Source organism: Theropithecus gelada, chromosome 15, assembly GCF_003255815.1.
Source record: "Theropithecus gelada isolate Dixy chromosome 15, Tgel_1.0, whole genome shotgun sequence".
Taxonomy (NCBI): Eukaryota; Metazoa; Chordata; class Mammalia; order Primates; family Cercopithecidae; genus Theropithecus; species Theropithecus gelada.
Genome location: NC_037683.1, coordinates 74,584,993 through 74,611,945, shown reverse-complemented (window position 1 = coordinate 74,611,945; position 26,953 = coordinate 74,584,993). Strand labels below are relative to the sequence as shown.

General features: G+C 41.8%; 1 protein-coding gene across 4 annotated transcripts in view; it reads left to right on the top strand.

Moving 5' to 3' along the window:
- KDM4C (lysine demethylase 4C) overlaps positions 1-26,953 on the top strand; it is a 463,944-nt gene that overhangs the window by 431,805 nt on the left and 5,186 nt on the right. For all 4 annotated transcript variants that reach the window (XM_025358671.1, XM_025358675.1, XM_025358674.1 and 1 more), the window contains 2 exons: positions 21,343-21,462; positions 26,303-26,395. In XM_025358671.1, the coding sequence (XP_025214456.1) occupies positions 21,343-21,462; positions 26,303-26,395 (213 nt within the window). The remainder of the gene's footprint in view (positions 1-21,342; positions 21,463-26,302; positions 26,396-26,953) is intronic.

The following is a 26,953-nucleotide window of genomic DNA, read 5'->3' as shown; positions in this document are numbered from 1 at the left end:
TACCCTTTATGGAGCTTCCATCTTGACACACAAACATTTAAGTTGAGCATTTATTGCTCTTGAATTTGGCTGTTTTAAAAATAAATAAATAAATTGAGCATATAACCACACATATGTAGACTTGGCCTCACTATATAGCTGATTCTAACATCTCTTAATCCTTAGCTCTCTTCAGCACTCATTTTTGTGATTTTGCTTTCAACCCTGCATGTAGCTTTGTGTGCTCTACCCTGGAACTTTTAATCCCCCTGTTTCCTTTTTAAAATTTTCGTAAAGATGGAGTCTTTTGCTATCCAAGCTGTTCTGGAACTCCTGAAGCAATCATCCCACTTTGGCCTCCCAAAATGATGGGATTATAGGTGTGAGCCACCACACCCATCCTAGTTTCTCTTTCTGTTCAGTGGCTTTGCCTCCCCTCCCCTGGGCTCCCTCATCACGAACCAGTGTAGAGGCTGATGGATCTGTTCTGTTGCCCTGAGAAGAGCCATCATTTTCTGAAGAAGATGGACTACATGACTTACAGAGTCTTGAACATCTCTCATTTTTGAGATTCATTTACCTTTTAAAGGGAAAGAATTGATGAGTAACTGGTAGACAAAATGTACGTGGTTAGTGGTAATAAAAATAATTAGCAACTAATATTTAATAATTGTAGATGTACAATGTTTTGCATAACATACCCATGTCTGGCTAAAGTCCAAGAAATACAGAAAGATTTAAGATGAAAAGTACATTCCTGTGTCTTCCAACATCTGGAAATCACCATCTCACCTGCTTCTCATATATCCTCCCAGGATTTTTAAAATGCTCATACAGGCTGTGTGTGTGTGTGTGTGTGTGTGTGTGTGTGTAGACAATGTAGATATTAATTTGAATGCACCTGGCATCATATTAACATGCTAAAAGCAAGGAATTACATCCTGTGTACTGTTAATGTCATAGTTACTATTAATTGGATGGTGTTTAAGGTTTGCAAGCAGGCCCATCTCCTTTTATCCTTTATCTTCCTCTACCTCCTTACCTGCTTGTTTTATCACTGAAGTCCTACTCCCTCCCCTCCCAGCTTAATCTATAAAAGCTAATCTCAGCTGTTCCAGCTCCAGCATCGCTTATACTGACCCCACTTTCAGGTGCCCACTTACCCTGGGAGCCCCCACACTGGCCTGTTTTGGTTTCCAGTTGCCTCTATATGCAAATCTACATCAGTGGGTGTCTGTTTCAAGGAAAGTAACCGAGGATGCTAACTAACCTTTTTAGTAGAGTGGAAAAAGATCATATCACAATTGAAATATTATTGACCAACTATTCAATGTTCATTAAGCAAATCGGGTATTAGCAAGAATCAGCCTTCAAATAAAGACTAGTATCTGGTGTGAAAAGAATAGAAAAGCTCTTACTTCAAAGGTTCATTAACTATCTGAAAAAGGGCATGACATAATCCTTGATGTGATTCTGAACCAGGCATTCCACAGTGAGTGCATCAGTAAAGTGAAATTTACCACCCTCCTTTTATGTGTTTTTAAGCCTTGGTGGATTAAAAGCTCTTGTTTGGATAATAAATCTAACAATGGTGTGTTATCTACATATCATTTTCATTCTCCTTGCCTGGGTATCTACAAACAGCAAAATTCTTCTTAATTTCACATTAAGAATATTTTGATTTGACAGGCTTTCCACAACACAAGAATCATTTGGGGAGTTTCTGACTTCCCTTTAAGCATAATAATGTTGACTAAATAGATTGATTCATTATCCACTCCTCAACCATCTTAGCTATCTGTCATTTGTGACACAGTAGTCCCTATTGAAATGCTGGTAGTAATTACACATGTCCCTGTCTTCATAAGACAGTGTGTTATGAGCATGATTGGTTAACTTTATGCATTTGCATTTAATCTAAAAGGAAGGACATGTTAAACTCACAGAGAGAGAAGCTGTAGCCTATGTGAAAAGTATTTCTAGAATGGCGTTGCTCACATTTTTTTACTGTGCTCGGGAACACATTTCCAGTTCTGAGGATATCCTGGATTACTTCATTTGTGCATGTACACTCATTACTCCTCTTTTTTTTGAGAGACTAGGTCTTGCTGTGTTGCCCAGGCTGGTCTCAAACTATTGGGCTCAAGCAGTACGCTCACCTCGGCCTCCCAAACTCAAACCTTGGGAGGCCAAGGTGAAAGAGATTACAGGCATGAGCTGCTGTGCCTGGCCACGCCTCGGCTTCTGAATACCATGAGCTGACATTTTTTGACAAATCATATTCTTACAAGTTCTTTGGTTAGTCGTCACCTGGCTCTGCTTTTTAATCCCCTAGTTAAAATTCTCCCCAAGTGTTACTCATTTGCTCAAAACCTTGCACTGCTGGGCTGTGAAACACAAGATTAAATTATAGCCAGCTCTTGGTGACTTGTGACTGCAAGTCATTTCATTGTTCAGCCCTTCCCTTTCAACTGGGGACATTGGCCTAGGGGATCTCTCAGGTCTCTTGCCATTCTCACAGGGGAGAACAGCCATAGTGTTCTCTAGTCGTCTCTGATTGTAAGCATTGGAATGTGGCCCCTGGCCCCACCATCCACTCATCCACATATACATTTTGTTCCCCTTTCCCGGATTCCTGGCGTGGAGCATCACCTGTGTGGTGAATGTGACGGGAACACATGCTCAGTCAGCTTGGGTGAGGTAGAGAATGAAAATGCTGTTCATGTGGACACACAGCGTCCACACTGCAAGACTTGGCATGCCACTTGTATCAGAATATCATATGGAGACAAAGGGGGCTAAGCTACTCTTAGGTTTCAGCTCAGGAGTGAGCAATCTTTGACGTATTTTTATGCACCATGATGTCTTTGCAGTTGTAGCTTTACCACAGAAGCTTTGTGAAAGCTTTTTCCACCACAGTGGCTGAGACCCACACACCTGTTGCCTTCATCCTTTCTATGCATTTTGCTTCACCCATTTGCGCGTCATCTGGCTGATTGAGTTACACCAGCCTCCCTCTGGGCCCACGAGAGAATAAGGTGGTCCTGCATTAACAGGTCTCCTCCTCGGGTGTTGATCCTCAAAGGATGCTCCTTTCCTTTGACCAAAGAGGAAGCTGACATTATAGAGTTAAAGGTGCGTGGCCAGAGGGTGGCTGGGGAGAAAGCTAACTACGTGTCTGCGTTTGATTTTTTCCTGCCATCGTTTTGCATTTTCCCTGTGCTTTGGTGAAGGAGGAGGATCACTAGAATGGGACTTGAGAATTTAGAAACCATAGTCTCAGCCTTGTCCATACTTCTAGTGAGACTTGGACAGGCCATTGAATGGCTAGAAGTTCTGAGTCACTGTGTCTCAGTTCAGCGGTGCTGCGTAGGTGAGACAGGCTGATGGGGGGCGCACTCCCCTCCCACCTCATCCCTTAACTGCTCATTCTTACCCCTACTCTGCTGTGCTCCATCTTTCCCCCAACTCCTCGAGAACTCCCGCCCACAGCCGGACATCTCCTCTGCCATGCCTCTGGTGAGCAGTTTTCAGATCCATTCTGGAATGCTGCACATGACAGGAGCTCACTCTCTATTTTGGCTCCAGTTGTTAAGAAGCAAGAGCTTCTTTCTGTGAAGTCTAACTGCTGCCTCTTCGGAACATCCAAGAGCCTTCCTAGTTCTCGATCTCTAGGGCAAAACTGAATCAACACACTCTCTCTTTCACTTAAGTTTCTTAACATGTTTGTAGAGAGGTCTCAAGTGCCTGCTAAGTCTTCTCAAATCCAAACAAAACAGTCCTCATGTCTCACTCCTGAGGCAGGAACAAATGATTTGATGACCAAAAAGTGGTTTGTGAATGCTTTTCCTCCAGGACGCTCTGAGGATGAAATTTTCTTGGACAATGTCCCACTCGAGATGTTGCTCTCAGGTGTGGGAACACAGTGCCCCAAACACAGTCTGGCTAGTGCAAGCATGACAGCTCTTTGTTCCTTCGATCTGGACGTTGAACACTTACCAGTGCAGCCAGGAGGAAGGTTAAATGAACTATTTATGCAGCTATTAAAATCATGTTTTCAAAGGATATTTAATGATGCAATATAATAAATGGAAAAATCAGGCTCAAAATTGTATATACAGTAAGATCCCAATTATGTATAAAAATATAAATATGCAAGGGAAAAATCCTCAAAGGAAATACATCAAAATGTTACTGATTATCTTTGGAGAGTATAATCATAGGTGATTATGATTTTCAACTTTATCACCTTCTTATAGTTTCCGTATGAATGTGTTTTATTTTTATAATCAGAAAAAGATTTTTTAAACAGATCTTAACCCTTCTGAGAACTACTTATATCCTTACTCTTTTCCCCTAATTTTCCTTATCTAGATCTTTTCAGATTTTGTCAAAATTACGTTTTCAATCTCTAGCTCTTGTGGCATCTTGAAGCTCTCTGGAATGTAGGAACCATATAGTTACTAATAATCTGTTAAATACTTCTGCTTTATACCGTTATTCCTTATGTAGGAGTTCTTATACTTTATTTTTTTTTTTAAGTTAATGCCTGCATTTTCCAATGAAGCAAAGTTTTCATGAAGTAAAAAACTACATCTGTTTAACTCACGACTCATTCCTTTGTTCCCTAAAACATGAGATGCTTGAAAATTCCCAGGTGAGTGAGTGATAGCCCCACCCATCTGCTTATTAGCCCTGTGGCCTCAGGCAAGTCGCTCTTCTCTACCAATGCTGGGAGATGTTGACACTTGCCTGCCTACCCTACCAGACTGTTTTAGATTCCAATTAGGATAACACATGTGATTGTCCTCTGTAGTTCTGTGTTCTATTGCAGCCTCCTTTCTCTCATAGTCTGGGTTCTTGGCTTCTCAGTGTTTTCTTCACTATTTTTAATCCCAAAGGTGGCCTCCCAAGGGTTTTGTCTCCTCGCTGTCCTCTAGATATATTCCTGTTGATGGGAATTAAATCCAGATGTGGTTCACTCAGTGTTCACTAGCTGCCAGGAATTGGGTTTTGCTTTTCTGTTCTCTTCTCTCATTCTCCCTGCAAGATTGCATTAATATCTCCATTTTATTACTGAGAAAACCAGGACATAAGGTTTATTAATGAGAAAACCAGGACATAAGGTGGTTGAGTAGCTTATGCACAGTAACGGGTTTTCTTTGTGAGCAGCCTGGCCTCAGATCTTGGAAGCAGTACATGCATCACTTCAGTGTGAAGCGTCCTGGGTAGGTCAAGCCATGCTCCCAGAAGTCGAACAGACACTGCAGAGCAGAGTCAGAGCCTTGGAAAACTGGATATATAAACACAGGGCAGCCTTCTCTCCCCTGCATGCCTATCCTTAGCTTTCCTTTCATCTTTCTTTTTTTAGCTTTTGGAACTGACATGTATTTTTAGAAACCACTACAGAGAAATTCACCCCAAGCCTGTCTTTCTCCATTTTGCAACATAAATTTTTATTGACGTAGTAAAATATTTTATTCCCCTCATACATTTTAGTCCCTGCCAACAACAATAAAAAAGGGGAGAAAATCTTTCCTATATAGGTGGAGCTTTTTCCCCTGTGTTTGGGGGTGAGAAGTTGCAGTCCTGGACGCAGTGAGCCTTGGGGCGGTCATCAGGGCTGATGTTGGCTGTCTCACCCAGGTAGGAAGAGCCACATGTGTGGCAGACAGACCCAGGGTGCTCCTTGCTTTGCTAATTAGCTGTGCAACCAGGCAAGGGAGTTAACACCAGTTACCTTATCTGTAAATTGGAGATAAATAATGTCACAGGAGCCTTAGGATGTTGCTGTGCCAGCCAGAAACCTCTGTGGCTGGTGGCCCCTCTGCTTGAGTTTTGCTCATGCCCGCTAGGCTTATTCCGTCCACTCAGCCCAGCAGGCTGCACTCAGCTCATGCTACCGGCCCGGATCCCACACCTGCCACGGGCAAGCCTGGCTTGGAGCGGCGAGGTTGTGTGTGAGCAAGTGAGCATGGGGCCTGGCCACTGCACTACAGCAAGGCATGCCAGCTGTTGTGGGGGGGTGGGCAGCTCCAGGTGCCAGCTCCATGTGAGGCTGTGGCTGGACCAGATGTACCACAAGCAGCTTCTGCTGTGGATATCAGTGTCTGCACAAGGGGAACACGGTGGCAGAAAAGCTTTAAATGCATAAATTCCTTATTTAAGTAGTTTTTATATTTGGACCTTTCAGGAGTTGAACTTGGAAGATTTTCTGTTTGGGCTCCTGGGATGGTGGGGCACAGCCCTGAGACCACAAGTGGGATCCTTCCAGAATACTCTTGAGAGGGAGAGGAAGGGGTCAGGGCTACAACTCTGTCTCCTGTTTGGCCACACCACTCAGCGTAGTCAGTGGGATAGGCTGACCAGCTATGCGAGCCCAGACAAAATCAGGTTGACAATGCTAGAACCCCAAACAGTGGTCCCCACAGGGTGCCGCAGGAGCCGCCTGCTGGCTTCTCCCTTTCGCGTCTGTCTTTAAGGCCTACATTATTGCTCTCACCACAACTTGTCCTGAGAGAGGTGTCTGTAATTAGCTCAGTTTGTGCAGGTGGCTTAATGTGGAGGAAGCAGCATGAGGAACTTTGGTTAATCTTAAGAAGAAAGTCCTGACCACAGTTGATGTCCTGGGAGGACGGGTCACAGACACAGAGTTCCCACCTCTTTGCCTAACTACCTACAGTCACACACAGCCTTGTATTGCAGATATTCATGTGTGTATTTGAGTCCCCAGCTGGATCTGAATCCTTTGAGAGAAATGTCTCCGAGAGGGCTGGGTCTTTTTTGTCTCTGTTTTCTCAGTGCTGAGCTCAGTCCCTGGCCCAGAGGACACACTCCAAGGGAAGGAGACGGCAGGAATGCAGAGAACCTCTTATCAGCGGGTTAGAACTGCTGCTCTCGTGCCCACATTGCTTTCCTGGTCCCTACCCCGCAGGCCCTTTTGGGTGTGGTCAACCCCCCAGCGTCACCCCTGTTTCTAGTTATTGGCTTTCGTTATGCTTCCTCACTTCAAAGGAACCAGAAAAATAATTTCTAAAACAGCTGCCTAACTTTGTACTTTCTAGGCCTTTTAAAGTTTTTGCTTGCCAAAATCTCACCTATTTCTAATATCACAAAGATGTGGCTGCTTTGGAAAATATACCTCTGAGGCTTAATGCTATAATAACTTCCAGAATAACAAAACAACTTCCATCTCTGGGACCTCAGTACCTTAACCAAGTGTTGTGTCCACTTTAGGCTCATCACTGGAGGGAAGTGCATACTGACAAAGCAGTGGGCCAGGCACTGTGGCTCACACCTGTGATCTCAACACTTTGGGAGGCTGAAGCAGGAGGACCTTTTGAGGGTAGGAGTTCAAGACCAGCCTTGCCAACATAGTGAGACCTTGTCTCTACAAAAAGCAACAACAACAAAAAACTAGTTAGCTTTCAGGAATTCACTAACACAGTGCTAAGTGTTAGTACTGTTATTTCTGGGAAAATAACAGACCTATCTTTTAGAAGATAGGTAAAAGTTGTGTGTGAGGACATTGGCCAAGTGTGGCTGGTGGAAAAAAAAATTGGCTGCTTGAGGAAGCAAGATGGGCTTCATTTCAGCTTAAGGGACCACCACAGCATCTTGCAGTTAAGAAAGGGGGTGTGTGTGTCCTTTAGAAACAAACAAGGCCAGGCGTGGTGGCTCATACCTGTAATCCCAGCACTTTGGGAGGCCGAGGCTGGGCAACATAGCAAAACCTCATCTCTACTTAAAAAAAAAAATTAGCCAAGCATGGTGGCACCCACCCGTATTCTCAGCTATTTGGGAGGCTGAGGTAGAAGAATCACCTGAGCCCAGAAAGCCAAGGCTGTAGTGAGCTGTGATAATGCCACTGCAATCACTCCAGCCTGGGCAACAGGAGTGAGACCCTGTGTCAAAACTACTAAAAAGGGAAAGTGGACAGTAGACTTGGAGTTTCCCTGAATGATTAGTATCAGTATAGAAGCAGCTTGACTTGAATCGATTAACCTAGAGCCTGACATTACAGGGGTCTAGAACCAGCACAGAACACACTTAGATACAGATACCTCAGGGTGGAAGCATTCCAGATTTTCTTGTAAGCATGTTAGAAAGCTCTCACTCTGAAAAAGGTGCAGTCAGAAAAAGGGGCATAGAATTGGTTCTTTCGTTATATACAGAATGTATAGTTTAGGCTGCGAGATAACCTCCTAGAACAGCAGTTCCCACCTTGCTGAGCACAAGATTGCCTGGAAGGGCATTTAGCTTGAACCAGCTGAATCAGAAATTTCTCTGGTGGTTAACATTAGATTTATTTACTGCACTAGAGAAATGAGTCTGATGTTGAATTTTTCAAAGCTGATGAAATGAAGTTTATGAATAGTTTATATGCCTTTTTACCAAGTAACTCTTGTTCTAAGAGTCTGTTCTAAGAATAGAGTCAGTAATTCAGACAAAGATTTATGAAAAATATACAATAGCATTGTATATGATAGGGGAAAATTGCAATAACCCAAATATTTAATAGAAGAGTGGCTAAATTAATTGTGGTGCATCTATACTGTTGCATATATTTGGCAAGTAAAATGGACTTTTTAAAAGATAATTAATAGCTAAGAAAATGCTCGTGACGTAATCATAGGTGGCAAATATCAAGGTATATTATAAATGTCCACGAAAGAAATTCTGTAGGATTTCGCTTAGATGAGGTACCCAGAATAGTCAAATTCTCAGAGACAGAAAGTAGAATAATGGTTGCCAGGGGCTGATGGCAGAGATAGTGGGGAGTTAGTGTTTAATGAGTGCAGAGTTTCTGTTTGGGAAGATAAAATGTTCTGAAGAGGGATAGTGGTGATGATTTCACAACACTATGAACTTAATGCCATTGAAATGTACAATTGAATGTGGTTAAAATGGTAAATTTAATGTTATGAATATTTTACCCCAATAAAAAAGAAAGGGCCTCCACCCCAAAATGCTGTGAAAGGAAGCGAAGGAACATGGCACAAACTGCAGTTCTGAGCTCATGACAAATGGTTTTAGAGACAGATCAGCTGTGCTCTAACATGAAAGAAAATAAAGGCTGGACCTCTGCAGGGGAAAGATTGTGCTTGTGTAGGATGTCCTAATTCTTAAAGAAAAGAGCACAGAGAAAAATTCTTTTAATTATTTTTAAAAATTAGAAGTATAGGGAAAAAAACTCCAAATGTGGTGACAGTGATCACTTGTGATAGACATACGAGGTTTAAAAATTTTTTTATATCTTTAAGAGATTTTACAATTTCTCCCTAGTGAATATATAGAAGCTCAGAATTATTCATAAAAATACTTTTTCTTCTTGTTTGTTTTATAGAGACGGAGTCTCGCTATGTTGCCCAGGCTGGTCTTGAATTCCTGAGCTCAAGTAATCCTTCCGCCTTGGCCTCCCAAAGTGCTGAGATTACAAGCGTGAGCCAGCATGCCGGGCCTTAAAAATAACTTTTAAGTGTTTTCATTCTTTGCTAATCTCTACATGAAGGGTGCTTATGACATGTTTAACAAGCAGTCCAAAGTGGTGTATCCCCATCAGAGTAGCCCCTGTGAGAGGCCATTGCTAAGAGCTGGGCATTCTTCAGGTGCTTGGTGACTTTATTGTCTGGAATACATTCTTGTGGATATCCTCAGAGAGGGCACATCCTTATACTGGGGGATATTGAAAACTTGGAGACTGCTGCCAGTCATCTAGGACCAATCCTTGTGAACAGGTAGGTGCTTCCATCAATATGCCCCCTTCTTTTTGAGGAGGATGGTTTTGCAGCTGGGCCTTTGCATGGTGTGGGAAGTCCTCCAGTTTTATACTCCATTGTTAAGTGAGAGGTTTCTTTCCACTCTGTGAGAGGAGGGATCTGCCATCATGCAAACTAGCGGTTGCTTATCAGGATCGTTAATGGCAACCAACAGAAACTGACCTTGATTTAGGCTGTACAGAAATTTAGTGAAAGGTTATTGGGGAACTTCCAGAATCTCCAGGAATGCAGAAGAACAAAGGTCAGAAAACAGGCAAGAACAAAAAGGAGGCTGTTTAGCTGCAGCTATGGGCAAGACCAGGCCACAGACGCCATCCAGGAAGGACACACTGCCTCCCCTTATGTGGTGAGACTGGACCTAGCCTCTGCCATAGGCCTGCGAGTGCTGCTGCTGCTGCTGCTGTCACTGCTGTCTGAGAAATTCTCCCTTCTACTTGTTTTCCTGCATCTCTGATCACAGATTCTAAATCCTGGGCTGGTGTAGCCCACTGGCCAGGCCTCTGTAGCTGTCTTTGCTGTGAGAGAACCTGGGGAAGGAAGTGTCTGGCAGTGTTCAGCAACTATGATGTCAGGCCAGCTCAGTCCCCATTAGACTGTGGGGAGAAGGGGGTTCCAAAGCTGGGCAGCCGAACAGATGACAGATAGTCACTACGATTCTTACATGGCTGTCAGTCTTGTTAATCCCTGCCAGGGTCCAGTAATGAGCAGGTGATTATCTGTGGAAATGCTAGCAGCTGTTGGCATTTCGCCCCAGGTCACCTAAGCATTCTCCCCAAGGGGGCCTGCCAGAGGAGCCAAACTCTATGCCGATTAACTACTGGGAGCACATGTGCCACATCTTCATCTGATGCAACTCTGCTCACAGATGGGGCTGCCTGCTCTGTGGTTTATACACGTAAGGAGTAGTAATGGGGGTGGGGATAGGGCTAAGACAACGTTTGAGGACAGCAGCTTCTAGGGGTCCCTTTAGAAGGGTCTCATAAGAGTTCCAAGAACTTAGTGACTTCAGAATTCAGGTAATCAGACTGGCAGGTGAATTTTTCCTTTTAGTTGGTGGAGCAAGTATAGGTCCTTGAAGTAACTGATCATAGCCAAAAGGCCACTCTTCACCGTGATTATGATTTCTGTCTTTAATTTTCACATCATCTATTTAGTACTGTAGCTGCGGGCTTACTGACAGCTCCAGACACCAGTGTCCTTGTGAACAAGGCTCTGGTAGATTTCAGGCAAGTTTACACATCCCTGGAGGCAGTACAGCAAATGGTAAACAGCTATTTATGTTAGGTGAAGACGAACTGCTTCAAAGAGTCTAGACAGCAACTGAGAAAAATGCATTTATCAAGGTTTTAATGCATATAATTTTCCAGCAAAGGTGTTTACTTACTCCAATAACATACTAAGTAAACTGCATTAGGGAAAACCTCTTTAGCATTTTACATCCTTTTCTATAATCGATCTTAAATTCTAGATTGCTTAAAAGAAGTTGCCCAAGTCAGAGAGAGCTTTGGGGATACCTGGAATTCTCATTTTTAATGTGTGCCCCAGGGTTGGGAACACACTTTGAGAAGCTGTGCTGTAGTGCCTGGTGCCTGGTGCTGAACCCAAGGATATGTGAACCAGCTGGAGACCTGTAAGAGGGAGGGCAGACCACTAAAGCTGTTGCATTCCACAAACTACATCCCTTCATTTTTAGACCTTTTGATATACTTAATTTTTTTCAGATCTTTTATTTATTTTATTTTTTTCAAATTATACTTTAAGTTCTAGGGTACATGTGCACAACGTGCAGGTTTGTTACATAGGTATACATGTGCCATGTTGGTTTGCTGCACCCATCAACTCGTCATTTACATTAGGTATTTCTCCTAATGCTATCCCTCCCTCAGCCCCCCACCCCCCAACAGGCCCCGGTGTGTGATGGTCCCCGCTGTGTGTCCATGTGTTCTTATTGTTCAGTTCCCACCTATGAGTGAGAACATGCGGTGTTTGGTTTTCTGTCCTTGTGATACTTTGCTCAGAATGATGGTTTCCAGCTTCATCCATGTCCCAGCAAAGGACATTAACTCATCCTTTTTAATGACTGCATAGTATTCCATGGTGTATCTGTGCCACATTTTCTTAATCCAGTCTATCATTGATGGACATTTGGGTTGGTTCCAAGCCTTTGCTATTGTGAATACTGCGGCAATAAACATATGTGTGCATGTGTCTTTGTAGTAGCGTGATTTATAATCCTTTGGGTATATACCCAGTAATGGGATTACTGGGTCAAATGGTATTTCTAGTTCTAGATCCTTTAGGAATTACCATACTGCCTTCCACAGTGGTTGAACTAACTTACACTCCCACCAACAGTGTAAAAGCATTCCTATTTCTCCACATCCTCTCCAGCACCTGTTGTTCCTGACTTTTTAATGATCATCATTCTTACTGGCATGAGATGGTATCTCGTGGTTTTGATTTGCATTTCTCTGATGGCCAGTGATGAGCATTTTTTCATTTGTCTGTGGCTGCAAAAATGTCTTCTTTTGAGAAGTGTCTCTTCATATCCCTTGCCCACTTTTTGCTGGGGTTGTTTTTTTCTTGTAAATTTGAGTTCTTTGTAGATTCTGGATATTAGCCCTTTGTCAGATGAATAGATTGCAAAAATTTTCTCCCATTCTGTAGGTTGCCTGTGCACTCTAATGGCAGTTCCTTTTGCTATGCAGAAGCTCTTTAGTTTAATTAGATCCCATTTGTTAATTCTGGCTTTTGTTGCCATTGCTTTTGATGTTTTAGTCATAAAGTCCTTGCCCATGCCTATGTCCTGAATGGTATTGCCTAGATTTTCTTCTAGGGTTTTTATGGTTTTAGGTCTAACATTTAAGTCTTTAATCCATCTTGAATTAATTATTGTATAAGGTGTAAGGAAGGGATCCAGTTTCAGCTTTCTACATATGGCTAGCCAGTTTTCCCAGCACCATTTATTAATTAGGGAATCCTTTCCCCATTTCTTGTTTTTGTCAGGTTTGTCAAAGATCAGATGGTTGTAGATGGGTGGTGTGATTTCTGAGGCCTCTGTTCTGTTCCATTGGTCTATATCTCTGTTTTGGTACCAGTACCATGCTGTTTTGGTTACTGTAGCCTTGTAGTATAGTTTGAAGTCAGGTAGTGTGATGCCTCCAGCTTTGTTCTTTTGCTTAGGGTTGTCTTGGCAATGCGGGCTCTTTTGTGGTTCCATATGAACTTTAAAGTTGTTTCTTCCAATTCTGTGAAGAAAGATGAGGATGGCATTGAATCTGTAAATTACCTTGGGCATTATGGCCTCTTGCATAATATTGGTTCTTCCTATCCATGATCATGGAATGTTCTTCCATTTGTTTGTGTCCTCTTTAATTTCATTGAGCAGTGGTTTGCAGTTCTCCTTGAAGAGGTCCTTCACATCCCTTGTGAGTTGGATTCCTAGGTATTTTATTCTCTTTGTAGCAATTGTGAATGGGAGTTCACTCATTATTTGGCTATTTGTCTATTCTTGGTGTATAGGAATGCTTGTGATTTTTGCACATTGATTTTGTATCCTGAGACTTTGCTGAAGTTGCTTATCAGCTTAAGGAGATTTTGGGCTGAGATGATGGGGTTTTCTAAATATACAATTATGTCATCTGCAAAGAGGGACAATTTGACTTCCTCTTTTCCTAATTGAATACCTGTTATTTCTTTCTCTTGCCTGATTGCCCTGGCCAGAACTTCCAACACTATGTTGAAAAGGAGTGGTGAGAGAGGGCATCCCTGTCTTGTACCAGTTTTCAAAGGGAATGCTTCCAGTTTTTGCCCCTTCAGTATCATATTAGCTGTGGGTTTGTCATAAATAGCTCTTATTATTTTGAGTTATGTTCCATTGACACCTAGATTATTGAGAGTTTTTAGCATGAAAGGCATTGAATTTTGTCAAAGGCCTTTTGTGCATCTATTGAGATAATCATGTGGTTTTTGTCATTGGTTCTGTTTATATGATGGATTACATTTATTGATTTGCGTATGTTGAACCAGCCTTGCATCCCAGGGATGAAGCCGACTTGATCATGGTGGGTAAGCTTTTTGATGTGCTGCTGGAGTCGGTTTTCCAATATTTTATTGAGGATTTTTGCATCAATATTCATCATGGATATTGGTCTAAAATTCTCTTTTTTTGTTGTGTCTCTGCCGGGCTTTGGTATCAGCATGATGCTGGCCTCATAAAATGACTTAGGGAGGATTCCCTCTTTTTCTGTTGATGGGAATAGTTTCAGAAGGAATGGTACCAGCTCCTCTTTGTACCTCTGGTAGAATTCAGGTGTGAATCCGTCTGGTCCTGGACTTTTCTTGGTTGGTAGGCTATTAATTATTGCCTCAATGTCAGAGCCTGTTATTGGCCTATTCAGAGATTCAGCTTCTTCGTGGTCTAGTCTTGGGAGGGCGTTTGTTTCCAGGAATTTATCCATTTCTTCTAGATTTTCTAGTTTATTTGCATAGAGGTGTTTATAGTATTCTCTGATGGTAGTTTGTATTTCTGTAGGATCGGTGGTGATATCCCCTTTATCATTTTTTATTGCATCTATTTGATTCTTCTCTCTTTTCTTCTTTATTAGTCTTGCTAGCGGTCTATCAATTTTGTTGATCTTTTTGAAAAACCAGGTCCTGGATTCATTGATTTTTTTTTTTTTTTTTGTCTCCATCTCTTTCAGTTCTGCTCTGGTCTTAGTTATTTCTTGCCTTCTGCTAGCTTTTGAATGTGTTTGCTCTTGCTTATCTAGTTCTTTTAATTGTGATGTTATGGTGTCGATTTTAGATCTTTCCAGCTTTCTCTTGTGGGCATTTAGTGCTATAAATTTCCCTCTACACACTGCTTAAATGTGTCCCAGAAATTCTGGTATGTTGTCTTTGTTCTTGTTGGTTTCAAAGAACGTGTTTATTTCTGCCTTCATTTTGTTATTTACCCGGTAGTCATTCAGGAGCAGGTTGTTCAGTTTCCATGCAGTTGTGCGGTTTTGAGTGAGCTTCTTAATCCTGAGTTCTAATTTGATTGCACTGTGATCTGAGAGACAGTTTGTTGTGATTGCTGTTCATTTACGTTTGCTGGGGAGTGCTTTACTTCCAATTATGTGGTCAATTTTAGAGTAAGTGCAATGTGCTGAGAAGAATTTATATTCTGTTGATTTGGGGTGGAGAGTTCTATAGATGTCTATTAGGTTTGCTTGGTGCAGAGCTGAGTTCAAGTCCTGGATATCCTTGTTAACCTTCTGTCTCATTGATCTTTCTAATATTGACAGTGGGGTGTTGAAGTCTCCCATTATTATTGTGTGGGAGTCTCAGTCTCTTTGTAGGTCTCTAAGGACTTACTTTATGAATCTGGGTGCTCCCGTATTGGGTGCATATATATTTAGGATAGTTAGCTTTTCTTGTTGAATTGATCCCTTTACCATTATGTAATGGCCTTCTTTGTCTCTTTTGATCTTTGTTGGTTTAAAGTCTGTTTTATCAGAGTCCAGGATTGCAACCCCTGCTTTTTTTTGCTTTCCATTTGTTTGGTAAATCTTCCTCCATCCCTTTATTTTGAGCCTATGTGTGTCTTTGCACATGAGATGGGTCTCCTGAATTTGCACACTGATGGGTCTTGACCCTTTATCCAATTTGCCAGTCTGTCTCTCTTAATTGGGGCATCTAGCCCATTTACATTTAAGGTTAATGTTATGTGTGAATTTGATCCTATCATTATGATGTTCGCTGGTTATTTTGCCTGTTAATTGATGCAGTTTCTTCCTAGCATCGATGGTCTTTACAATTTGGCATGTTTTTGCAGTGGCTGGTGCCGGTTTTTCCTTTCCATGTTTACTGCTTGCTTCAGGAGCTCTTGTAAGGCAGGCCTGGTGGTGACAAAATCTCTCAACATTTGCTTGTCTGTAAAGGATTTTATTTCTCCTTCACTTATGAAGCTTGGTTTGGCTGGCTATGAAATTCTGGGTTGAAAATTCTTTTCTTTAAGAATGTTGAATATTGGCCCCCACTCTCTTCGGGCCTGTAGGGTTTCTGCTGGGAGATCCACTAGTTAGTATGATGGGCTTCCCTTTGTGGGTAACCCGACCTTTCTCTCTGGCTGCCCTTAACACTTTTTCCTTCATTTCAACCTTGGTAAATCTGACAATTATGTGTCTTGGGGTTGCTCTTCTTGAGGAGTATCTTTGTGGTGGTCTCTGTTTTTCCTGAATTCGAATGTTGGCCTGCCTTTCTAGGTTGGGGAAGTTCTCCTGGATAATATCCTGAAGAGTGTTTCCCAACTTGGTTCCATTCTCCCCATCACTTTCAGGTACACCAGTCAAACATAGATTTGGTCTTTTCACATAGTCCCATATTTCTTGGAGGTTTTGTTTGTTTCTTTTTGTTCTTTTTTGTCTAAACTTCTCACTTTATTTCATTAATTTGATCTTCAATCACTGATGCCCTTTCTTCCACTTGATTGAATTGGCTATTGAAGCTTGTGCATGCATCACTAAGTTCTCGTGCTATGGTTTTCAGCTCCACAGGTCATTTAAGCTCTTCTCTACACTGTTTATTCTAGTTAGCCATTCGTCTAACCTTTCTTCAAGGTTTTTAGCTTCCTTGCGATGCGTTTGAACATGCTCTTTTACCTTGGAGAAGTTCATTATTACCCACCTTCTGAAGCCTCTTCTGTCAGTTCGTCAAAGTCATTCTCCATCCAGCTTTGTTCCATTGCTTGCGAAGAGCTGTGATCCTTTGGAGAAGAGGCACTCTGATTTTTAGAATTTTCAGCTTTTCTGCTCTGGTTTCTCCCCATTTTTATCTACCTTTGGTCATTGATGATGGTGACCTACAGATGGGGTTTTGGTGTAGATGTCTTTTTTGTTGACGTTGATGCTATTCCATTCTGTTTGTTACTTTTCCTTTTAACAGTCAGCTCCCTCAGCTGCAGGTCTGTTGGAGTTTGCCGTAGGTCCACTCCAGACCCTGTTTGCCTGGGTATCACCAGCAGAGGCAGAACAGCAAATATTGCTGCTTGATCCTTCCTCTGGAAGCTTTGTCCCTGATGGGGAGCCGCCTATATGAGGTGTCTGTCTACCCCTACTGGGGGTTGTCTCCCAGTTAGGCTACACAGGGATCAGGGACCACTTGAGGAGGCAGTCTGCCCTTCCTCAGAGCTCATACGCCATGCTGGGAGAACCACTCCTATCTTCAGAGCTGTCAGACAGGGAAGTTTGTCTGCAGAAGTTGTCTGCTGCCTTTTGTTCAGCTATGCTCTGCCCACAGAGGTGGAGTCTAGAGGCAGTGGACCTTTTTGAGCTGCAGTGGGCTCCGCCCAGTTCAAGCTTCCCAGCTGCTTTGTTTACCTACTCAAGCCTCAGCAACAGCAGACGCCTCTCCCCGAGCCAGGCTGCCACCTCACACTTTGGTCTCAGACTGCTGCGTTAGCAGTGAGCAAGGCTCTGTGGGCATGGGACTCACCAAACCAGGCATGGGAGAGAAACTCCTTGTCTGCTGGTTGCTAAGACCCTGAGAAAAGTGCAGTATTTGGGCATGAGTGTCCTGTTTTTCCAAGAACAGTCTGTCACGGCTTCCCTTGACTAGGAATTGGAAATCCTCCGACCCCTTGCACTTCCTGGGTGAGGCGATGCCCTGCCCTGCTTCACCTCGCCCTCCATGGGCTGCACCCACTGTCTAACCAGTCCCAGTGAGATGAACCAGGTATCTCAGTTGCAAAAATCACTCGTCTTTTGCGTCAATCACACTGGGAGCTGTAGACCGGAGCTGTTCCTATTTGGCCATCTTCCAGACCTTTTATTTTTAAAAGAAACTTTTTTACCCTAAATGAAATCTTACTCAGAAACCTAATTTGTAAATAAAATCAAAGTTCTACTCTGAAGCCCTCATAGATCTCCCCCCTTACAAGGACCCTGGAGACCCCCACCCCCCAGAACTGTGGAGTTTAGTGTGACAGGCCTCACGTGTGGGTGCAATGCCCTCTGTCTGTCTCTGGCTTGGGCCGCTGGGCTTTATTGGCTCCTAGTGTCTCACACACAGTAGGTGGTCAGTAAATCGGTTTTGAATTAGTGATGGAAACAATTTTGGGGACACCCACCAGCTTCTACTTTGGAGAGAATCAGAGAAGCCTAAATATCAAACCTTTCAACTTCTTTTCATCAGCCCACATGCTTCTAGTCTCATTCTTGTTTAAATTTATATCCCACGTAGTCATAGGAAGTTGCTGGCAAACTCAAAATGTGAAACAGCTGATGAATTGACACTATTTCTTTATGATGAAAGTAGATGTTACAGAAATAAGCGGTTTTATGTTTTACTCCAAGCTACCTTAACTTCTTTTGGAAAGTAGCTAGGGAGTAAATAATAAATTTTACATACTAAATAAAGTTATATGCTCATCAAAATATATGTCCTTCCAGCTGAATGACCTGGTGAAGGATGAGAAAGGAGCTGTTATGGATGAGAATTGTGCCCCCTAGTTTTGAAGGTGGGGGAAGCACAGAATAACTTAACTTGTTACAAAGTTGGTTTGTTATTTTTCTTCTATAAATAAAGAAAAAGAGTTTTGAAAGCAAGAAGATTGAGAAAGCAAACTGAAGTGTCTTCTTGAGTTTGGCATGAAAGATTATGAATTTAATCTTTGTGGCTGATACCGAGCAACATTAGGAGGAGGCTGAGCAGTAAGGAGTTAGTTGAGGTCAGGCACTTCCAATGCTAAATTAAGATTTCCTGTGAGTAAAAGGTTAGTTTACAATTAGTAATAAAAGATACCAAAGTATCCCAGGTATTGTTTCCAAAAGCCTTTTTGAAAAAGAATTGTCACTTAGTAAAGTTCATCCATTCAGTTTGTTAATAAAACTATGTTTTTAAGATTAAACTGCTCGAATGCGGTTTATGCTTGTCTAGTCCGCGTTTCTATGTCCCTTACCTCTCCTTGGTGATATGATACCTAAAATTGCAGGTTGGGATTTATTTTGAGGGATTTTATTTTAAAGGTGAATAAAGTTCTGCTGAAGGGCAAATCTGTAAAATTAAGGACCTAAATGATAAAGAAAGTGAGGCCATAACTCTCCTGCTTGAAAGTTGTTTGTGTGGGTAAGAAAGTGCAGGGTACAGCCTCCTGAATTTCCTGAGGCTTTGACCTGCCTCTGTGGGGATTCGAGAAGGACCCAATAAATAGCATGTCTCACCCTGCCTGAGGAAAAGCGAGACAGAGGAGTCAGGATTTGGAGGTGTAACGTATTACCTTTATGAGTAATAAAGCAGATATTGAGGAGTGCGGCTTATATCTGTGGGCAAACAGGTTTCAAATATGGACCCTGGAATTAGACAGGCTTACCTAGTGATGGGCGGTGCAGGAAGGTGCAGGCTCCTCTCTGTGGAAAGAGCAGAGCAGAGTGCAGGTTCTCTGTCTGCATGATGGCTCCAGAGAGAAAGGGAAGGTGCTGAGCTAGAGGTCACCAAACTTTCTTGGCTTGCAGCACCCTTAGTACCTCAGCATGCTTTGCCTCTCAGTCAAAAGAAATGCCTAACAGTTCTATGTGTTAAGTAAATTAGGTCCAAATAACTCACCAGTATTAGTAAGCTGGGTGCCTCATAAGTGTCACCGTGCTTCCCTTGAACGTATTCTACAGGGTCCCCGTGAGTTTGCTGTGGCACTCCAGGGTACCATGACACATAGTTGGGGAAATACAGTCTCCTTCAGAATTCAAAAATAAAAGTAAGTCATAACCAATCCTCTTGTCAAAGGTTAACAGGGGGTGAAGATGAGCCAGATGTATTATCTGAGTGGAGATCCCTCCACATGGGAGAAAGCGTTAGCAGCGGGAAAAGCATATGCCACCTCCTGCCGCCACGCTTACCCCAGCACCTGGGCTTCAGCTCATAGAAATCCAGAGCTGATGCGACTCTCTAACCTCGGAGACTGACACATGTAATCAGTTTGTACTCAGAAGCTATACCTTCCAGTGTTCTTGGTACCACATAAATCTTGGGAAGGGAAATGGAAAGAGAGGTGGTAACCCCACGGGCATACATTGAATACATCTCTACAGCCTACCCTTTCAATTCCACATGTCCTGAGGTCAAGTATTGTGAAGGCCAACAAAAGACTTACTTTCATTTGACTACGTTAGATGCATATTATCAGTTCTGTAGAGCCTCTGAGCAAGCTATTTTTTCTTTGCTGTAGCTCTAATGGAAGCATAGCCTGCAGGTAGAAAAATGAACAGCTGGGCCTTCCATGTATACTCCTAACCCAGCAATCAAATGTCCACTCCTTTATAAGGCACAATTTCTGTTAGTAATAAGAAATAATACATGGTAGATTTCCAGTCATAAACAACTAAATATTTCCTGTGTATGCCTCTCATTTAAACCACAGAATGTGCCCAGTCTGCATTTATAGCTTGATTGGTCAAGTGTGCATTTCAGTCATTCAGATTGTCCTCATCAGTAAAATACCAGTATTAGCAAATCATGAATTGCTAAATGTGCAAAAGAAATTAAAAATTACCATAGTCAAGTATTTAATTCCCTTGTATTAAAATTGTATAGTGTCCTACTCAATACATACAAATTTAAAAGTTTGCAAACTAGGTGTGAGCAAATGGTTAAATGTTTTACTATCTTCCCTGTCCCCCTCCCATGCCTTAAAAATAAAATAAAATAAATAAAATAAAATAAAATAAAAGCACCTTTCAGGATTAATCACTCGGGGAGTTTGTTCTGAATTACTGCCTTGGGAGGTGGCAGTGTGAAACAGAAGATCTGAAATGAAAAGATTCTGGTTATGGGTGCCACCATGATTACCTGCAGAAAAAGGTGGGCTAGTCAATTAACAGGAGATGCTGGCAGAAGCACATTTATGTAGGGAGGTCCAGGGGGTCTTTAGAAGGGGTGTGCTAAACAGGACACACCCACCGAGCTTCACCCGCCATGCTGCAGGTGCTCCTGTTTTCCCTTCCCTGCTGCATTGGCAAGTGCTGCCCGCTTCAATTGCACGCCATTTCTCCCCTGCTCCACTGTCAGCTGGGTGTCTTTTATTCTCCCATTCAGCTTCACTTCTCCAGAGATCCTGGCAACTTAAAGGATCCTCACAGGAGTCTCAGTTTCCTTGTCACTAAAGCGGGGATAATTAATAATCTCTTTCTATGTCATGGGTTGATTATAAGATCACATGAGATGTATGCTGAAGCATTTTGTTAACTGCAAAATGCTATATAAATGTCAGGTGTTATAAATCATTAGCTGGTCTATTCCTCCACTAAAGCGGTTTCTATGCATATTTTAGTTACCCCCTGAACAATTCTTTTTCAAATAGCAAATGTAAATGCTGCTGTTTTTTTCTGCTTGGATTATGGTGGCTCCTTTGCAACTTTATGGTGTAGGCTGAATCTTTAAATACTCCTTTGGCTCATATCTCTTCCCCTGAACACCCATGCGAGATCATAATCCATAAAACACAGAGGCAATAACTCCTTTTAATTGCCAGGAGTTCATCATTTGCTAAGTTCTAAATGCAGTCACTTAGGCACTCCTCTTGAAAAGCCTGTCTCTGTTTATTCTGCAGAGCCGAGACTGTCTGAAGCTGGGCCCACCTGCCGAGGGAGAAGTCGTCCAAGTCAAGTGGCCCGATGGCAAACTCTATGGAGCAAAATATTTTGGATCAAACATTGCCCACATGTACCAGGTGGGTTTTTCCTTCTCTGTGATGCTTGCTGAGATTGACATGATAAGTCAGAAGGAGATAGTATCTCAAGTGTGCTGCTGATCAATAAGTCACATCAATTTCGGGCACCTCTTATTTTATGCAGGAGGCAAAGATTCAATGTGTAATGACCCAGATCGAAACCCTGGAGTTTTATTACCAAGTTGGACACTGGGAAACTCTTAACAACATTTGATGAATGATTTAATTGTAAGGAATATGGTTCTGCCAGAAAGATAAGTGACTAGAAGACAGGCTGCCTCCCGCTGTTTCTGTTGTATGGGGAGAGACTAGTTGGCCGATTCATCTCACCTTCAGCCACGACAGTGATGGCCACTCTTCAACCAGCAGCCCCTGAATTGGTGGCTTTTGCTGAGAGACATACTCTCCCCACTCCACCCCCTATCTCTGCAAAGCTAGACAACAGTGCATTGACATAGATGTGGCCAGTTAATGTCACAGGGAGCTGATGGTTATCATCCACCCAAGCTTAAAGGAATGCTTTTTTAAATGAAAAGTACGGCTATCAGTTGGACATTCTGTTCACTAGGGAACCCTACATAGTATTAAAGAGTACAATTTAAAAATGAATTACTTTTATTTCACCCAGAAATGAGAATGAGTTAAGCTTTAATAAGGGAAACAACATGGGTAGCACATGTACATTTATATTCCTTCAGAAAGGTTTTATTTATTTATTTATTTATTTATTTATTTATTTTTTTTTTTTGAGACGGAGTCTCGCTCTGTCGCCCAGGCTGGAGTACAGTGGCCGGATCTCAGCTCACTGCAAGCTCCGCCTCCCGGGTTTATGCCATTCTCCTGCCTCAGCCTCCCGAGTAGCTGGGACTACAGGCGCCCGCCACCTCGCCCAGCTAGTTTTTTGTATTTTTTAGTAGAGACGGGGTTTCACTGTGTTAGCCAGGATGGTCTCGATCTCCTGACCTCGTGATCCGCCCGTCTCGGCCTCCCAAAGTGCTGGGATTACAGGCTTGAGCCACCGCGCCCGGCCTCAGAAAGGTTTTAAAAGGGGACATTTAGAGCCAATACATTGTAGACTTTTCAGTAACATGGTGTCAGAAATCAAGATTCTCAGGCTAAACTGTAGAGTGAAAACAGGAGGACTGAAGTAAAAGGAGAAAAAGCAAGAAGGTTCAGGCCTGTTGAAAAACAGCTTGAGAATGATAAGACTGTCAGTTTCAACAGAGAAATTGTTCAAAGACTGATAAGGAGCAAGAGCCTAAATGGAAGAGTGCATTATAAGACACTGCGTCAGGAACTGGAGCACAGTGCAACAGGAACTGGAGCACAGTGCAATTAAAGGTGTTCAAAGAAGTCTGAAAAACTTAGGAGAGAGTGTTTTTCATGGTCTAGAAAAACCCAAGGGGAATGGATAGGGGAGGATGTATGCACATACATTTTGTGTGTGTGTGTGTCTGTGTCTGTGTGTCTGTGTAAAGGCAATTTTTCCCTTTGCATATGGTATTTGCATATGGTCTCAAGACACAAATTCAAGTTATTTATAATAGTAAAGGTACTGGAGCGTCTTTGCATTAGAATGACCAGAATTAGGCAAAAATCGCAAGACAGGCTAATAACTGGAGGATCCAGAAAAAGAAGCATTACTACATAATGCACAATAAAATAATTATATTTAATTAAATAATAAGTGCAAAAGTAAAGCTTCTTACATGTAGCAAAGCCATTTGCTACATGAAAAGTATCACATAATGAGAATATGTTGAAATTCAAGCTAATTAGTAATCAGTGTGTTAACTTCAGTTGAATTTATGATGGTCTATCAACATAAAGCTATAAGCATATTTATAGACTCAATGAAAAAGTTAAGACTAATATTAAAATTGTCTCTCAAGCACAAGTAGTTTAAAATTCCTCATTAAGCCAAGTGGCCTTTTGAGATCATTTTGTGTTTTGTGTCTAATTATTAAACTTCACCATCAAATAAAGACAGTTTTAAAAATAGATATGACAGATAAATACCTGCTGCACAGTGCTTAATATACTAGGCATATGCATTTTTTGACCCTCAGAGTAGTCCTACAAAATAGATGTTATTGACTCCTGTCTTACAAATGAGGGAAGAAAGGCTGTGAACCAAATTTTAATGATTTAAGAATAATTTTTTTAATAATTTGTCCAAGAGCACACAGCTGGTAAAGGGCCAAAATTCTCTCTCAGCTCTGCCCTAACTAGGGTGGACAACCATCCCTGCTTGCCTGGAACCATCCCTGATTTTAGTACTGAAAATAACTATATCCCAAGGGACCCCTGAGTCCCAGGTGAACTAGGACAGTTGGTTACCCTAGTCCTAGCACAGCATACTCCCTTCTAGGTTTGTAATTGCTTTTTGTCTTTTAGATGTTTTAAGTGGTCTAAAACAAATGAAAGTAGGCACAGGTGGTTCTAGCTATGCTATCAAATTGTGTAAATCAGATGACACTATGGCCTAGTTAAATGTTAAAGAAATTATTCTGCTCAAACAAGGCCAGGAAGAAAACCCTTCCCATTGTCAGCCCTCCTGGAAGTGGCAGCAAGAGTTCTCATGTGACTGGCACCTAATTCCACTGTATTGTTTAGCTTATTCAAAATGCTAACAGTACGTGGATAATAATACATTCAATTATGTGTTTGATCTTTATTAAGACAGTGATGGATGTTCATCAACCAGAATTGGTAACTTTTGCCTGAGAGACATACCCACCTGGGCGTCTCAGCAAACCTAGACCAATGCATTGGCACAGATGTGGCCAGTTAATGATATCATCCACCCAAGCTTAAGAGAGTGTTTGTTTAATGCAAAGTGCAATGATATATCAGTTGGACATTCTGTGAATTAAACAATAAGTGTGGCTGGGCACAGTGGCTCACGCCTATAATACCAGCACTTGGGGAGGCCGAGGCAGGCAGATCACCTGAGGTCAGGAGTTCAAGACCAGCCTCACCAACATGGTGAAACCCCGTCTCTACTAAAAAAATATATAAAAATTAGCCAGGCATGGTGGCGGCACGCTTATAATCCCAGATACTTGGGAGGCTGAGGCAGGAGAATCACTTGAACCCAGGAGGCGGAGGTTGCAGTGAGCCGAGATCATGCCGTTGCACTCCAACGTAGGCAACAAGAGCAAAACTCCGTCTCAAGAAAAAACCAAAAAACAAAAATAAGTGTAAATTTTTTTTCAAACTCTAGATTTTTTTTTATTAACATGGCACTGCTGTGTGGTTTAACTTACCTCTTGACAAGAAGTACAAGCATATTTTCATTTCTTAAAAGTAAAAAATTCAGACAAACAAAATTTAGGGACTTGAAAAATATGTGGTTCAGAATTAGAACATATTACGTATTCTACCTGATTACATCCCTTTTGTTTCCGGCTAGATTAGTTCATGTTGGATTAAACCTAAACCGATCTAAACCTAGGTACTCTAGGTTTCTGTTAATTACATTTAATTAAATAATAAGTGCAAAAGTAAAGCTTCTTACATGTAGCACTAAGCAAATGTGGTTACTTATCTTTTCTTTGACAAAATCTTTTAAAATGTTAAAAAAAAATTGGTTATGAAATTATTTGCTTCCATTTGGTTAGTGTGAAAAAAGTTTTAAACATTTTGTTTTAGATAATGATGTATTTTCACACATTGATGAGGTTTACATGTTAGCAAGTTGAGAAACAGATTTTCCTGGCTCCTTTGATGGCATTTGATTGAATTTGACAAGTGAGCTTTGAAAGTTCAAGCTCTGTAGGAATTGGAGAAATTATTTTGTCTGGGAGGATTATTATGTAAGAGTAAACAGGCCGGGCATGGTGGCTGACACCTATAATCCCTACACTTTGGGAGGCCAACGTGGGAGAACTGCTTGAGTCTAGTGAGACCTTGTCTCTACTAAAAAACAATAAAATAAAATAGCTGAGCATGGTGGCACATGGCCATGGTTCCAGCTTCTCAGGAGGCTGAGGTGGGAGGATTGCTTGAGCCTGGGAGGTTGAGGTTGCAGTGAGCTGAGATCAGGCCACTGCACTCCAGCCTGATCAACAGGGCAAGGCCCTGTCTTAATTAAAAAGAAAAAAAAGGAAATATGTTATATTTCCTTTCACAGAGAGAAACAGTTCTCCCTGTTACGTTGTCAGAGCCTCCTAAAGAAATGGTGTTAACAGATCCAACCCATTTTAATGCTAAATTTCCCACAATTTCATGTTTTGTGATTTCCATTTGATCAGCAGCTACTTTTCTTTGTTTTTGCTTTGCCAGATAAAGTTTTCATATCCCATATTCCAAGATACTCATTTCCAAGAATTTTGGCCTGTTTTAAAATGTATTTTGTATTTAGTTTATTTATTTATTTTTTTGGTTTTGAGACGGAGTCTTACTCTGTCGCCAGGCTGGAGTGCAGTGGTGCAATCTCAGCTCACTGCAACCTCTGCCTCCCAGGTTCAGGCAAGTCTCCTGCCTCAGCCTCCCAAGTAGCTGGGACTACAGGCATGCACTACCATGCCTGGCTAAGTTTTGTATTTTTGGTAGAAACAGGGTTTCACCATGTTGCCCAGGATGGTCTCAATCTCCTGACCTTGGAATCTGCCTCCCTCAGCCTTCCAAAGTGCTAGGATTACAGGCGTGAACCACCATGCCCGGCCTCTACTTAGTTTAATAAGGGAAATAACTCTTCTTACTTCCTTTGGTCTTCAGCTGGTTCCCTTGTTTGTTCTGTTTGAGTCCTTTTCATCTTTTTATGTAGTTAATTGGAACCTTTAAAAATGGTCAGTGCTGTTTTTTTAATGTGTATCATATTATCTTATTTCGTTAGGTTGAGTTTGAAGATGGATCCCAGATAGCAATGAAGAGAGAGGACATCTACACTTTAGATGAAGAGTTACCCAAGAGAGTGAAAGCTCGATTTGTAAGTGCTGGCAGATGCCACTTGGGGACCTGCCAAGTGAATTCCTTGTCCTTACCTCATGTTTCCCAAGCCTGGCAGGAAACATACTTGGGTTTTTGGATTAATTCTAAAGAAAGCCAATGCAACTTTTTCCTTAGTGAAACCTATTGAATGCAAACTTCAAATTCAGCCAGAATCAGGGAAACTAATGCATGTGCCTTATTTTTCTAATGAAGTCAAATGATGCTTCTTTGTTTTGACATTTATTGATGCACAAAAATACTTACTGAATATGTGCTCTGTGCAAAACACCAGGAGCAAACAAAGATACCATCAAGGCATTTGCAATCTTGTTAGTAGAAGCAACATTAAAAGAAAGTATTCAGGAGTAGATCAAAGAGGACTCGGCGTAATTGAATGTCTGTCTGTTCTTCTATAGGCTTATCATGGATTGACTAACTTCTGTCTCAGAAAGTCACTGATTCACTGATGTTTGTGTCAGTTCATAATTAAGCTAAACTCTGACTTTCATAATAAAAGCGATAAACAAAGCCTAAATGCCAGTTGTGGGAATACTAA